Source organism: Rhyacophila brunnea, unplaced genomic scaffold (genome assembly GCF_057557595.1).
Source record: "Rhyacophila brunnea isolate RB1 unplaced genomic scaffold, BYU_Rbru_1.0 scaffold_17, whole genome shotgun sequence".
Lineage (NCBI taxonomy): Eukaryota > Metazoa > Arthropoda > Insecta > Trichoptera > Rhyacophilidae > Rhyacophila > Rhyacophila brunnea.
In genome coordinates, this window is record NW_028232827.1 from 13,778,893 (window position 1) to 13,794,558 (window position 15,666).

The window sequence follows — 15,666 nt, forward strand, 5'->3', positions numbered from 1 at the left end:
ACAGGTTTAATTATTTTGCTGTATTTTTTTGACTTGCTTGAGGCACTTAGACTGTAGTTGAAGTTATTGGCGTTGGTATGTAGAACATCTTTCTATAAAAATGTCAGTTTTTATTATTTTGGTACTTAGCGCCTTTATTAATACACGTATTCACATATTAACTCAAAATCAAATTGAGGAACTGGATAGATAAAGAATCTAAGTTAATTTAGGACATTTTTGCTGTGACACTGTGATCGGAATAAAATTATTCTGGGTTCCTTCTTTACCATGTTCCCAAAAATCATTTCGATCTAATGACTATAAATACTACCCTTTTAAAATAAATAACCGTAACTCCATAAAACACAGTTAATATTATTATTAGGTGACTAGAAGTTGAACGGATCTAAAGTGTTAAGACAAAAAAATATTCTTATATCTATAAATACCAACATAAAGTGATTGAATAAAAAATAAATATTTCTTTTTAATGCCTAATAGCCCGTTTACACATGCATTGATTTACTGCTGACTGCACGTATTATCGTGGCAATAACAAAACGTATTATCATGCAAATGGCAAGATTGCATTCATTCGCACGACAATTGGACTGTGCGATATCTGCACCTGCGCAGTAGAACGATAGTGGTGAACCTGCCGATAAAAAAACTAACTACACCGCGCACTCATTTTGAGTTAACCGATTTTCACGATCTGTCAAATAGAACCATAAAATGACAACACCGTGTCTCACTTATTTTTGAAGAATGAGATTGGCCTAACAGTCAGTAATTTAAAATGTAAACAGTGTTATTATCGTAATAGTTTAAAATACACACTATTGGTGCAAGTAATTCCATGCATGTGTACAGGCACTATAATTAAAATAAAACATAGTTGATTCTCATGATTGAATAATGACTAAGACTGATTCCGTCGACTTAGATGGACATTGCCAACACCTATTACAGCCTAGTAATAATTTGTTTGCTATTTTTTGTAAACAGTATCGTAAAACTATTATTAAAAAAAAACACCTTCCCAACTTAAACTTAAGTCGATCTTGATAAAAAAATGAGTGGTCAAAATGTAAACATACTGATATGACTTAAACTCGTATGTATGTAAATAAAAAACGGCTTCATAAATTTTTTACACATTTTTCTCAAAACATTAGCTTAGCAGTTATGTTCCTCTTTTACCCAGCTCTTCAATAATTGCTTGTCTTGTAATTCCATTACTAGATGTCTCAATTAAAAAAATATGCACTTATTACTTATGATCTTAATATTATGTTGTATGAGTTCTATGCAAATCTCTCAGACAATATGAATCTCTACTCAACAACTTCCAATTGGAATTTATCTTTTATTAAGGCTATACCTCAGTTGAGGCATGGTCTAAAAAGATCGTTGCTAGGCGATTGCGTGTCGCGGGTGCAAATGACGCATGCCGAACGAAATATAATTTGTCATATAAATCCAACATGCGTTCATTTAATGTTCTGTTTATTCTTCTATTACTAACAATAATAATTTATATTCATTGTCATGTTTTCTTTTTCAAGTAAATGGGTAACGTTTTTAGTCATACACAATTTAAGAATTAATACCCCCGTCGCCATCACGAAACAAATTGACGTATTCACACCTCGACGTTCACTCTCCGAATGCCAGCGAGTCCAAAATTTTGTCGCGCCTATAGTTGAAAATTATTTGCCGTTCACTGATGTATCGTCTTAATGAATTTTAGGTGCTCAATTTGGAACTGTGGTTTCGCTACCGTTGGCTGGTGAACTGTGTGGAGGTCCATGGGGCTGGCCATCAACCTTTTATGCGATGGGTTTCGCCGCAGTGGCCTGGGTTGTACTTTGGTTCTTCTTTGGTTCCGACTCGCCAGCTACTTCCAGAATCATTTCAGAGGAAGAGAAGAATTATATCCAATCGTCACTGGGACAACTCGGTGAAAAGAAGGTTAGTATTTTGATATCTAATGATAATGTCACTGAGCTGTAACTTGTCCATGCTAACTTACTATCAATCATGATATTTTGTACCTACCTAGCAGTGGCGAAGGGTGGAGGTAGGCTGTTAAGATTTGCTATAAATAGTCCACACTAAACTTTTTTAGTCGTATGTATTTGTTTTTATTGAACTAAGACTACAATTTACAGATGGTGTTAGTTAGTTTTTAAAAATCAATTAAGCCATGCCTAAACGAAACCATAATAGTTTTGGTCTAATTTGGGCAATACGACAAAATTATGCACACTTTTTCATTCATAGTTATTTGTTTTTGTTGGATTAAAAATACATATTACAAATATTGTTGGTTATTTTTTTAAATTCATTAAGCCCTGACTAAACCAAACTATAATAAATAAAGAATATTATTCTATTTATAAAATATTCAAAGTTATGTATGATTTAATTGCATAATTTTAGATATTTTATAGATAGACATGGATTTTTTGACTATTATCTATTATGGCTTGGTTTCTCAGGGTTTAGCTGAATTTTAAAAACTAACCAACACTATCTGTAATTGTAGTCTTATTTCAATGAAAACAAATATGTATGTCTGAAAAAGTTTAATGTGCACTGTTTATGGCGGATCTTAACAGCCTACCTCCACCCTTCGCCACTACTACCTAGTCTGTTATCACTCTAGTTCAGCAAGTGTAGTTAAAACAATGTCTCTTTAACTGAAATCTGGATGTCGTGTCAATATTAAGACCGAAATACGGTCTCTGCGAAGTGCAAAGCAAGGGCTCATAAAATAATAGAAATTTTATATAAAATGAAATAAATAATTCTTTTTCAATGACGCTACGATCCAAATCAAACCATTGTCTCCTGAATCTTATGCCTCCATGATACACGGTCTTCCACTGACATCTTCCATTCGTCCACAAGCAATAGCTCCATTCTATCCCTCCCCAACGTAGTTGGTCTTCTCGCAGTTCTTTTTCTCCCTGGAAATCAATTCAACATCACATCAGCAATACTATTTTAATTTCACCGCTTACTTTCATATAATATCTTTGTCGCATATACTTTTCAATCTATCTCTTTCGTTCGTAATGGAACGTGACGCTCTGTTTGCAATGTGCATTTATAATTAATTACGAATGTAATCTGATGGATATATTCTATCAATTCTATACCTATTTACAGGATAATGGTATCGATTTTGAAAATTATAAATTTTAATTAGATGATGTATTAAGTTTAGATATTTTATAGATAAACGAATATTTTTTGACTATTATCTACTATGGCTTGGATTAGGCAGGGTTTAATTGAATTTTAAAAACAAACAAACACTATCGACACATTGTAGGGTTAGTTTATTCAATGAAAATAAATACGTTTGACTGACAAAGTTTAGTGTGCACGATTTACCTATGTCAGATCTTAACCGGTTCTATGCCTTCAGCAAGTTGTCTCGCTCTTCAAGGCTGTGATCGACAGGCCGCACATACAAATTTCGGAAGTTACCTTGTCCAACTTTAAACTCAAATTACTAGCCACTGTCGACAGATTTTCATAATCCAACTAAATTAACACACAGTGACATCTGTTTGAATAATTATGAAATACCAAGACACAAAAATCGGTATTACAGCGATTGTAGTAAGAGCTTCGCTCTACATTCAACGTGTGTCGTTGAAAATCTGCAACCTGTCAGATACTGCCATAGTAATATCGTGAGGTATAGAAAAGGTCTACCTCCAACCTTTGACACTGGAAGATAGATGTAGTTTCTATTGCCTACGGTGATCCACTTTATGATTTCGATGGACTCTTCATTAGTTTTGGTGTTTTTGAAGATTTACTTTTACATCAAAACGAAGGATTTTTATAGGTACGAGTAGGTATTCAAAAAAAATACCGATAACATCTTGCATTCCGATGAGTGATACGTAGCTTTTTTTCATTATCAACATACTAATTATCACTACCTTGTGGTTATCAAAATATCTCAAATACTTCTGAATATATTAATCGGGATTTGACCTTATATTATCGATTATTCATTGTCCCTGACTCAATTTTCCGTTAGATTATCAGTTAAAATAACAGGTGTCCAATTCAAATGGTTACATGGTAATTAATAATTATTATTTACATCAATCATCCATCAATTTCGTTATTGCAGTACCTAAGTTGATATTATCATTTTGATAACAATTACATAGGTACGTCTTAATTAATACATTTTTAGTGTTTTTCCTATATCCGTGAACAAATTTTAACCTTGCCACCATATACATATTATATGCCAGCCACATTGAGAACATTTAAAAAACCCAAGGTATTGTTATTATAGTTGGATGGGACGATGATCGAACAATAGGATTTTCGTGTTATTTTTTATGTAATCGAAAACAGACTGTTATAATATAAGATTTTATACATTATTAATAATAGTTTTATCTGCATTAACACTGCCGGAAATATTTTTCTAATATTTAACGTTCCGCAGATCTAAAAAGGTTGGGGAACAAAAGACCAATCTACGTCAATGTCACAACTTGCAGCGCCCTGTGGCTTAGCTCTTACATGACATAACAATATTATGAAACCGGATGTTTTTTTTATATAATACAGTCGAGCTCGGTTATTACGATCACGGATATAGCGAGATCTCGAATATAACGAGGAAACATTCGTTCACATTTTAGTTTATGATTTTTTCCATACATTTATTCACTTTTATAACGAGCTCCTTATCGGATATACCAAGCTAAAATATCATCAAAAATTTTCTTAAAACTGTTAATGTAACATTTCGACCCTAAGCAATAAAATTCGACTGGACAGGATGCCGCCGGGGTCGGATTACGTTGATGACACTCTAGTTAAGTGTCTAAGTACCTACCTAATTGGTTGTTTCGCCGACAATATTGAAAAAGTATCCACACATATGGTTGAAATTCCATGTAAAAAATCCAAGGTTTATGAAGTCGGTAGGTACTTACCAGCGTTCATTACAATAAACAACTTCTTTTGTAGTTTATGAATGCCATGCTTGTTTCGGGGAAAAATTCTAATTGTGTATTTTTGTTTGAATTGCGACTTTTGTGTTATATGACTACTCATTTAAAAATACCTATTTTCTGATATAACGAGTAACGCTTATAATGGGCAAATTCAGTTGGTCCCATCTTCCTCGTAATAACCAAGTTCGACTGTATATAATTTTACCGAGGTATTGACTGTGATCCGATATCATACGGCCTCTTTTTGAGGACCCATTGTTGAGGCTCATCTCCAATTCATTTAAAAAACCTTACAATTTTTCCAATCTTTTCCGTCATTCCCAATGACAAGACACATTTTTTCAGTTCCTCGACGTTCTCAAAGACATCTGAAAGTCGCAGCTCTTCTTGAATGGTTAAAATGGATGATTTTTGGGGCATCTTCTGTAACTGACTTCATAACGCAAGATCATGATACCGATAAATGAATGAATGAATGAATGAATGAAGGAATTTGAAAACTAAAAATTCTATGGTAAAGAAATTGGTTTTTGTATACGTTATCTTCAATTACTTAACTATTATGTTCAAATTTAAATTTCTAGGTCTACCCGACACCATGGAAAGCGATCTTTACTAGTTTACCGTTGTGGGCTCTTCTTGTGGTCCACTGTGGACAGAACTGGGGCTTCTGGATGCTTCTCACTGAGATGCCTTCGTACATGGGAAAAGTGTTGGGCGTTGACATTAAAAGTGTATGTACAAAAATTTATTTATTATACCTAAGTTAAATCAGGCCTGGTTTTATTATTATATGGCTAAATACCCTAATGCCTGACTTGAGAGAGAGAGTAGAACATTGCGCACCTCAATAAGTCAAATTTTGTTTATATTCAGACTAGTATCAGATATCACAACAAGTCACTTAGTACAATCAAATATATTAAAATAACAAAAACACTGTCATACAATATGAAAGAGTACAATATGAATGCGTGTTAGTTATCTGCATTTTGAATGTGTCACCCATGCATGTACAGATTGCATAGAATTTCCTATCATATTAAAAACAGCTTTTTATTATTTAACCGGTTCTATTGTTATGTTTTTGGCAACAGAACTCCTTACCAACGGGCCCCCGATCCTACACATGGTCTAGTCAGGGCTCGAAATGGACCGGAACGCACCGGAGCGCCGTTCCGGTTAATACAATCCACAAAATTATCACTCCGTCTCGTGGAAATATTAATTTGACCGTCTGAGCTAGATATTAATTCATATAATAAAAAAATTACACACTTATTTTTATAAATCACATTTACAATTAATGTAGTATAGTATAATATAGTTGATATTTTTGTAAAATTATCGAGCGCTCCGGTTCGTAAAATTTTCCATTTCGAGCACTGGGTCTAGTGGAAGGTGTTTGCCAGTAATAAGACTCGAGAGATGTTTATTCGTCAATTTTCAATTTACATTTATTACATGGTGTATAAATAAAAGGGAAAGAACTCAGGAGAGTTCGATCCGCAGTGAAACAACTCGGTGAGCAGAGCTGAATTAAGTTTGAACAAGTTGAATGGTCCGAGTTGAATGATATCAGAATCATTTACAATAGTATAAATTTAATATGAAATAGTAAGTAAGTAATATAAGTTACGCTTAGTTCGTGTACAAAGGTTTATATGTGTGTTCCACAGCTAGATAGGGTGGATAAATTGGGGTTGATCAATAATATAATATTGAATACGTACATTGCAATAGTCAATACCACACCGATCGAATGTTCTTAACAATAGTATAATATAATAAGTAACTTAGGGTATCGATGAATCAAACAAAAGACAATTTATTGTCAATGGGGAGATATTATAGAGAGGGGAGTTACAGGTCCATAAGACTATGCCTTCAGAGAGTTTTCTCGCTCTATGAGGCCGTGATCAAATTTCGCGAGCTATTTTGTCCGATTTTAAACTCAAATTACTAGCCACTGTCAATTGATTTGCATAATCTAAAAAATTAAACACATCTGTTTGAATAATTATGAAATACTAAGCCAAAAATTATTGGTGTTACAGCTTCGCTCTACATTCATTGTGTATCGTTCAAAATCTGCAGCCTGTCAGATACTACCATAGTAATATCGTGAGGCATAGAAAAGGTTAAATGATTTTGTATGTGTTTTTTTTATAAAACAGAATGGAAAACTCTCAGCTCTTCCGTACTTGGTCATGTGGATTCTCAGTTTTGCTGTGAGCTTCACCTCCGATTACGTTATCAATAAGAAGATATGCTCAGTGACGGTGGCCAGAAAGGTTTCAAATACCATTGGTAAGTAACTCGCAATAACTATTAATTTGAAATGACAGTAAACTCCTAATTTTTATTATGAAACAGATCATAATCGTGTGGTGGCATTTGGTCGTAGGGATGCTGTTAAATAAATACATACTCTGCAATTTTTCGATTATTTCTGGGCATGCTCCATATTACAACGACTACATGCCACCCAAAACAGGCACCTTGGTAAATTTGGTGTAAAAAACAATACAATATTAATTTAACAATGCAATTCACCACCAGTAAATTACCGGAAATAAATCAAATACATCCTAATATTTTACATACATTCAGGTATTGAATAAAACATTGAACTTTGCGCCTAATTCATCACTGTGTAAATAAATTAATAATTATTGAACAGTGTTGCGATTTTGTACAGTGACTTCCATTATAGATAAATTATTACTGTCATATAAAGCAGCAGTTCTCAACCTTTTAAACGTGTAAACTAGTGTTTACACGGTAGAATTTCATTACAACTCCATTATTTTATCGTTAACACTATAAATCCACCAGCATAAGTTGTCTGCTGAGTGAGCGCACCACATGCTAACATTTTTGACGTATCATTCAATACTTTTTATACTGTGATGAGCTTAGTTTTAAATTCGAACACCTGTGATGGTAACTACATATATCTATACATACAGTACTTTCACGTATCAGTCACAAATATAGAAATAAAAATAATTGTCTATGGTCGTATGTCCTAGCAGGTTATTGAAGAAGAATGCACTCTACTTCCATACGTCAGTAGCTACGCTGGTTTGTGTCATAAGAAAATCAATATCTTTGGTTATATTTCATCACCTCTACTACAACTAGATACAGACCCACAAACTTATCTGAAGAATGAGATGGGGGAGCCACTGTCGAAAACTACCCAAGACTCGTAACTGGACAAAATCTGACATTCAAATGATATTTTCAAAATGGCGTCCTATGGTAGTTTGTAGTTCCATTTTTGGCCATTCTTTAGATAAGTTTGTGGGTATGAAACTTGATTTTCACTGTTTTGAGATAGCGATTGAATATGATTCTACATTTCCTTCTCTAGAAAACGATAAAACTAGGTAGGTAGGTACGTCAGAAGTTAATGTGAACTGTATTAATTTTCTGTTTGGAAATATTAGGTAACTTTAAAACCATAAATGCATTAAATAAATAAAATATTATATCTACAATATTTTTTCATACAATTGAACATTATTTAATTGTTCCCAATTAGACGAGCACAAAATTATAGCCTAGATTTATGTTAATCAAGTAAAGTTTAATTTTCATTTTCCCAACAATGACCTAAACAGAGTTATCTAGTTGTAGTATTGAGGAGACGATTTTATTTTTGGGTAAAATAGTGACATGACGTCTTTCCTCGAACAGCACACAGAATAATAATAGTTTACAAAAATCTAATATACGAATAATAACACTGACAGAGACTTCAACTTACACCGATGTGTAGGTCAAGCGAGAAATTAAAATTTGAAATTTTTTCCTGTCAAATCGTCGCTGTAGATTGGTTTGTCGAATAGACCAAATGTCAAATGCTCAGGAGACGAAAAACAAATTTGATTATTCTATATTTAAATACATGAAGGTATTTAAATTGTTATTTTACAGCATATAAATGCTGTTTTCATTACAAAGCAATTTAAAGAAAAGGATGGTTCTGGTCCATTTAGACAAAAACGGATATTCGACAAACCAATCCTATAGCGACGAAATGTCAGCCTGAGCAAATTAGAAATATTTCTATTTTAGCGCAATATAACTAGATGATTGTGAATTTTCTACAATTCTGTGGGCGCAGTGCCGGCCATAGCAAATGACCGTATATATACGGTCCACTTTGACACCTATTTTTACTATCCAATGACAATAATTTTAATAATTCAAACATATGGTATACACAGCAACATCTCTTCGAATCATGGTGTAATATTTTCGTATTTGCACAAACATTTTTCTGTTTTAAAATAGCTTCATCTCGTTACCGATATGTGTCGCTCAGCAGGGTTGATACACACGTGTCGACAATATCAGTCAGTTGTTTCGTGATATTTGCATTGCTAACCTAACTTTGTTTCACGGGTGGAATACTGGAATATTGTGATTTTATAGTTTATTTCTTTTATGATAGTTTTATAATCGTGTGTAAGTTTTGTGACAACCCTGACGTTTTGTGAAATATTTGATTTTGATTTTTTTAATAAATGGCGAAGCAGATGACAAATAGTGCATTTATTTGGTAAATCTATATGATATACTATTAATTTATTGCCAAAAAATATATATTTATTGGGTTTTATTTTTTAAAAGAAAATCGTGGCCCTTCATGCACGGCCATACTAAAACTCCCGGCATATAACCGGTTAAAAAAATGTATTAGGCTCTCATAAGACCCTGCAGGTAGATTGTTTATGAAAAATGGCAACGCTTCTAAAATTTTCACCTATTTATTACTAAGCTTAAAATAATATTGATATTGCATATTTAAAAAAAATGTATTAGGCTCTGATAAGATCCTGCAGGTAGATTGTTTATGAAAAATGGCAATGCCTTCTAAATTTTTTTACCTATTTTACTAAGCTTAAAATAATATAGATATTGCATATTTAAAAAAAAAATGTATCAGGCTGTCATACACCCCTGCAGGTAGATTGTTTATGAAAAAATGACAATGCCTTCTAGAATTTTCACCTATTTTACTAAGCTTAAAATAATATAGATATTGCTTATTTAAAAAAAAAATATCAGGCTCTCATAGACCCCTGCAGGTAGATTGTTCATGAAAAAATGACAATGCCTCCTAGAATTTTCACCTATTTATTACTAAGCTTAAAATAATATAGATATTGCATATTTTAAAAAAAATGTATTAGGCTCGCATAAGACCCTGCAGGTAGATTGTGTATGAAAAAATGGCAATGCCTTCTACAATTTTCACCTATTTATTACTACGCTTAAAATTATATTGATATTCCATATTTTTTAAAAATGTATTAGGCTCTCATAAAATAGAGCTCATAGATAAGGTAGATTGTTTGTGAAAAAATATAAAATTATCATAATGTAATCTACTTTTCAAATATTCACTACATTCTTATGCACTGCGAACTTACTGCACTTATGCGATGCACTGGAAAATGTATTAGGCACTCATAAACTTATGTAGGTTTATTGCTGTATAATCAATTAAAGAAAATTGTTTTTGATTATTTTTTAATAGTACCTACATGGTAATGGCAATTCCTTTTAGAATTTTCGCATTCTTAATAAATTTAAATAATGAATAATGATATTTTCATACTAGAGCAACTAGGCGAATGTATTAGGTTCTCATAAAATCCCTGTAGAATGTAGGTAGTAGATGATGTAGAAAGTTTATATTTTGATAAAATATAAAGAGTCTTCTTTGTTTCAGGTTATTGGGGTCCAGCTCTGGCTCTTATTGGACTTTCGTACTCTCCAAAGGATCTGACGACAGCTGTCGCTTTACTCACTGTTACAGTCGGTATGAATGCTGGACATTATGTAGGCTACCAGGTAATAATCTATTGTGAAGAGTATCTTGTATTCAATAGTGTCACTATAAGATGAATTTTGTTATCAGTGGCTTATTATGAGATTTTCTTTTGCTGTTTAACTGGGGACCTCCTTATTGTCCAAAATCGTGTTTTGACAATTGTTAATAATTAGTCAAACAAAAGAACACAAATTTCAATTGAATCCAAAATAATATGCAAAAGGGTCGATGACATTGAGTTACTTTACATGCTGCTTGTTGGCGAATTTACAATCTGCTCGTAAACTTGCCCAGTGTCATCATCGAACAAGTTAACAAGCAAATTATAAACAATCTACCTACCGAGAAAAGTTGACAGCCGGTCAATTTTACACCCTTACACGCTGGCGTGTGGGCCTACTGCGTCTGCGCAGTAGAGCGATGTTAGCGACCTCCCAGTAAAAAAACGAACAACTCATTTTGACATTTACCATTTTGACGTTTTAAAATGGAAACATTATTTGGCAAGCATTTTACGTTCCACTTCATAGCGCTAGAGCCTGATAATAGTAAACAACAACACAATATTCAGTGGCGAAGGGTGGAGGTAGGCTGTTAAGATCCGTCATAAACAGTGCACATTAAACTTTTTCAGACATACATATTTGTTTTCATTGAAATAAGACTACATTTTACAGATAGTGTTGGTTTGTTTTTAAAATTTAATTAAACCCTGAGAAACCAAGCCATAATAGATAATAGTCAAAAAATACATGTCTATCTATAAAATATCTAACATTATACAATTAAATCATACATAACTTTGAATATTTTATATATATAATAATATTTTTTATTTATTATACTTTGGTTTAGGCAGGGCTTAATGAATTTAAAAAAATAACCAAAAATATGTGTAATATGTATTTTTAATCCAACGAAAACAAATAACTATGAAAGAAAAAGTGTGCAAAATTTTGTCGTATTGCCCAAATTAGACCAAAACTATTATGGTTTCGTTTAGGCATGGTTTAATTGATTTTTAAAAACTAACTAACACCGTCTGTAAATTGTAGTCTTAGTTCAATAAAAACAAATACATATGACTAAAAAAGTTTAGTGTGAACTATTTATAGCGAATATTAACAGCCTACCTCCACCCTTCGCCACTGCAATATTATGATTTCAACTCGCTAGCTTGTGTACATTATCTATGCTTTTTTACGTATATTATCTATTGTCTATGATCTGCAACTACGTTCTGTCAAAATAGTCGCTGGCTTGTGGCTTCTCAGCGAAATGAAAGTTTTGTGTGTCATCATCACAATCGCAGTAGCTGAATCGCCCGCTTTTAAATTCGCCAAAAAACAGCTTGTAAAGTAGCTCAATGTCATTGACGCTGCACATTATCTTGATCTGTTATAAAAATTGGATGCAAAGGTATTTTGAACAAATGATCTTTGTATTTTTCATAATGAAGATGTCAGTTGGGGCCAAGTAGGAAATGAAAATTAATCAAACATATTTTGACTTTTATAAAATATTATGGATATTCAATTTTTCCTAAGTTCGTGGTTTTAATTTAGGTCAAAAAAGACCCCCTAACTTTCACCCTCCTGTCTCAGTATCTATTTTCACTTATGTTTAAGTCCAAGTGATGCCGAAAGGACTTGAAAATGTAACACACAACCTGATTTATGTGCATGAAATGTAAACGTACAGATATACTGTAGCTTGAATAAAATTATGTTCCTCTTTAACCAAGCTCCTCTATTAAATTAATTGAATTCTTTCCAGGTAAATCACATTGATCTGGCACCAAACTTTGCCGGAGTTCTAATGGGCATCACGAATGCTGCGGCCAACGTTTTGTCCATCATTGCCCCTCTCTCCGTTGGATTCATGTTGACTGATGAGGTTTGTGCTACTATACTGTTGCTTTTTTAAAATTGTTTTCTAATGAATATGTTATGAAAAAGAAAATATTATGTGTTTGACATGAAATGAGCGGCTTAAGCATCGGCCTATAATGTCGTGGGTCCCTGGTTCGAATCCTGGGTCTGGCAAATACACATATTGTTTTTCAATTTGTGTTTGAGTCAGAGTATGGACCTAATAAGTTGGGCAAATGGCTAACATCCATTTCTCGTAAAAACAATTCTGTTAATACAAACCTCCACTCCGTGGAGGCCCATATGATCTTGTTAGGATCGTACATGGTCCAAAAAAATGTGCTTGTAGGTAACCTACTTTGAAACTCACAGCATCCACATGAGCTAAATTCTGGTTTGAATAGGACTGAATTTAGTCAACATTCTATGATCCAGCAGGAAATTCTTTTGTTTAATATTAAATGTGTTAATTTGTTTCATCAGACGGAAAAAGAAGCATGGGCGTGGAGACCAATCTTCTTCCTGTCAGCTGCTATTTACTTCTTGAGCAATCTCTTCTGGTTGTTATTCGGGACATGCGAACTGCAACCGTGGAATGACCCAGAATACAACAAAAACAAAGAGGATGTCGAAGTCGGTATGTACCTAATATCTATCTAAGTGGCATATTAAGATTCAAGCTGTCGCGAGTCCCGCACCTGGTTGATCCAGTCTTTGATCCCGATCGAGGGCATAATACGTCGATTGAATGGAAAACTAGTAGCGATCACAATCCAAGACAAATTTTTCATTTCGAAGAATTTCCGTATCAGTATACCCCAGTGGCGAAGAGTGGAGGTAGGCTGTTAAGGTCCGACATAAATAGTGCACAGTAAACTTTATCAGTAATTGTTTTCATTGGACTAAGACTATAAATTATTGTAGAGTGTTGGATATTTTTAAAATTCTATTAAACACTGCATAACCAAGCCATATGCGATCATAGCCGATAAATCATTTTAGGCGGAGTTAAATATAAAATAATATGTTGAGCAAGTGGCTGACATCCATTTCTCGTAAAAACAATATCTGTCAATACAAACCTCCACTCTGTGGAGGCCCATATGATCCTATTAGGATCGGACGTGGTCGAAAAAAAAAATATAAAATATAAAAAAAAAGCATGTAAATATTTCACCTGAATAAATACGCCATAAAATAAAAATATAGCTTATTTTAGGAACAAAATTAATTAATCTTTTTTTTATTTCAGAAACAAAACAAACATACTCACACAAGAAAGAAGAAGACAACTTGAAATATTAGCAAATAAAAAATGATAATTAAAAAATAATGCTTTAATATAAATTAATAATTAAGTACCTTTATAATATAAGTAATATTAATTTATTTTTGTTTATAGATGCATATGAACAAAATTGTACATAATATTTTAAACGTGCTTATTTAAAACTTTGACACGTAAATTAAGATTTCTAATTTTTTTTATTTAGTACCTACAAACACAATCATCAGACTCATATCTGCAAGATTATCCATTTTTTTAAAATTAATTTATGATCTAAATGTTATCATAATATTCATGTAGGTAGGTACTTACCAAAACTTTTATTTTACTTATTTTTAGTTGTATTTGTGTACCCGAATAACCAAATAGTGTAATAGCTATGTTACTATAGTTGTTTTAGCCGCAGATGCCATTTTTCTAATAATTATTAATGAAATTCAATAATAATGAATTATAATATTATAAAGGTCAGTATGTTACATTTATGTATACCTTTTTACGATTTTCTTTCTTTATACAAACTGAAAGTAGAAACAATAATTGATGAGTTTAATGTTTTTCATTACTTAATCACTTAATTGTAATATCTCATCTTGACAATATTTATAATAACAGTGTTGTCAGTGTATAAAATATTTATTGAAATTATTTACAATGTAAATTACAATAATTAATGTTGGAACACAAATGAAAAGAATAGCACTGATATTTATTTCTCTTCCGAAAACTTCATTACTCCTGGAACTATGGTTACTTTATTTAGATTTTGCTGAATCATTAATTTAAAAAAGGGCCAGGTATTGTCAAAATGTTGAACTATTGTTATAAAGGAAAACATACGAGGTGTCTACAATTCAATGTTAGTAGTAAATAGGCGCATACTGACTGAGTGAGCAGACTCGGGCATTTGCTTCACGAAAATTGCTGCGTGAGGCAGCTCGCAGACCAGCTCACAAAACAAAATTAACGTTACGCGAGACAGCCGCGCGCAGCACCTTTGAGCATCGATAAACCGAGAACGATTGGATCAGGTCACAGCAATACTCGGGCGAGGTGGCGCGTGCGTTTGCCTCGCGAGACTTTTATGTATATTATTTATGGCGAAGTTACCTCGTGTCCACGCGAGGCTGCTCGCTCAGTCAGTACGCACCTAATGATATTTTTCTGTGCTCAGCATAACTTCTCTGGTTTCTCTTTTTTTTGCTAGTTGGTTTCCTTTTTCTATCGTATTTTATTGTCAAATTAGAGCAATCTATCCATTTCTATTATTTCATAGGCACCTTTTTGCAATAAATAAATTAAAATGAACATTGGACTGGTCATTTTAGCGTGTTTTAGAATACTGCAATATGTCTGAAATCATACATAAAATATATACATATTTCGTTAGATTTTGTCCATAGTTTTGAATTATTGGTTTTTGATATTAGAAATACGAAATCTTTGCATACATTTGATAGTAAAAATAATTATTTTAGAATATCATCAATACCATTGAATTGGTGAATATAAAAAAAAATCTATTTCAATGCCATGGCAAATAAACAAGATGGTGGCCTTTTTGATGTTTTGCTTTGATAACTTACTTTCATTTGTTTATTTCTACGTAAAAGTTCTTTTAAATAATACTGGTACATTTTATATAAAAACACTGTCTCTGTGAATTCC

At 32.8% G+C, this 15,666-nt stretch overlaps 1 protein-coding gene across 2 annotated transcripts in view; it reads left to right on the top strand.

The window, feature by feature from the left end:
* LOC147073714 (putative inorganic phosphate cotransporter) overlaps window positions 1–14,163 on the top strand; it is a 95,495-nt gene extending 81,332 nt beyond the window's left edge. For both annotated transcript variants that reach the window (XM_085944198.1, XM_085944197.1), the window contains 7 exons: window positions 1,736–1,956; window positions 5,573–5,722; window positions 7,166–7,298; window positions 10,738–10,859; window positions 12,616–12,735; window positions 13,194–13,347; window positions 13,963–14,163. In XM_085944198.1, the coding sequence (XP_085800324.1) occupies window positions 1,736–1,956; window positions 5,573–5,722; window positions 7,166–7,298; window positions 10,738–10,859; window positions 12,616–12,735; window positions 13,194–13,347; window positions 13,963–14,015 (953 nt within the window). In that variant the 3' untranslated portion in view covers window positions 14,016–14,163. The remainder of the gene's footprint in view (window positions 1–1,735; window positions 1,957–5,572; window positions 5,723–7,165; window positions 7,299–10,737; window positions 10,860–12,615; window positions 12,736–13,193; window positions 13,348–13,962) is intronic.
* The last annotated feature ends 1,503 nt before the right edge of the window (window positions 14,164–15,666 follow it).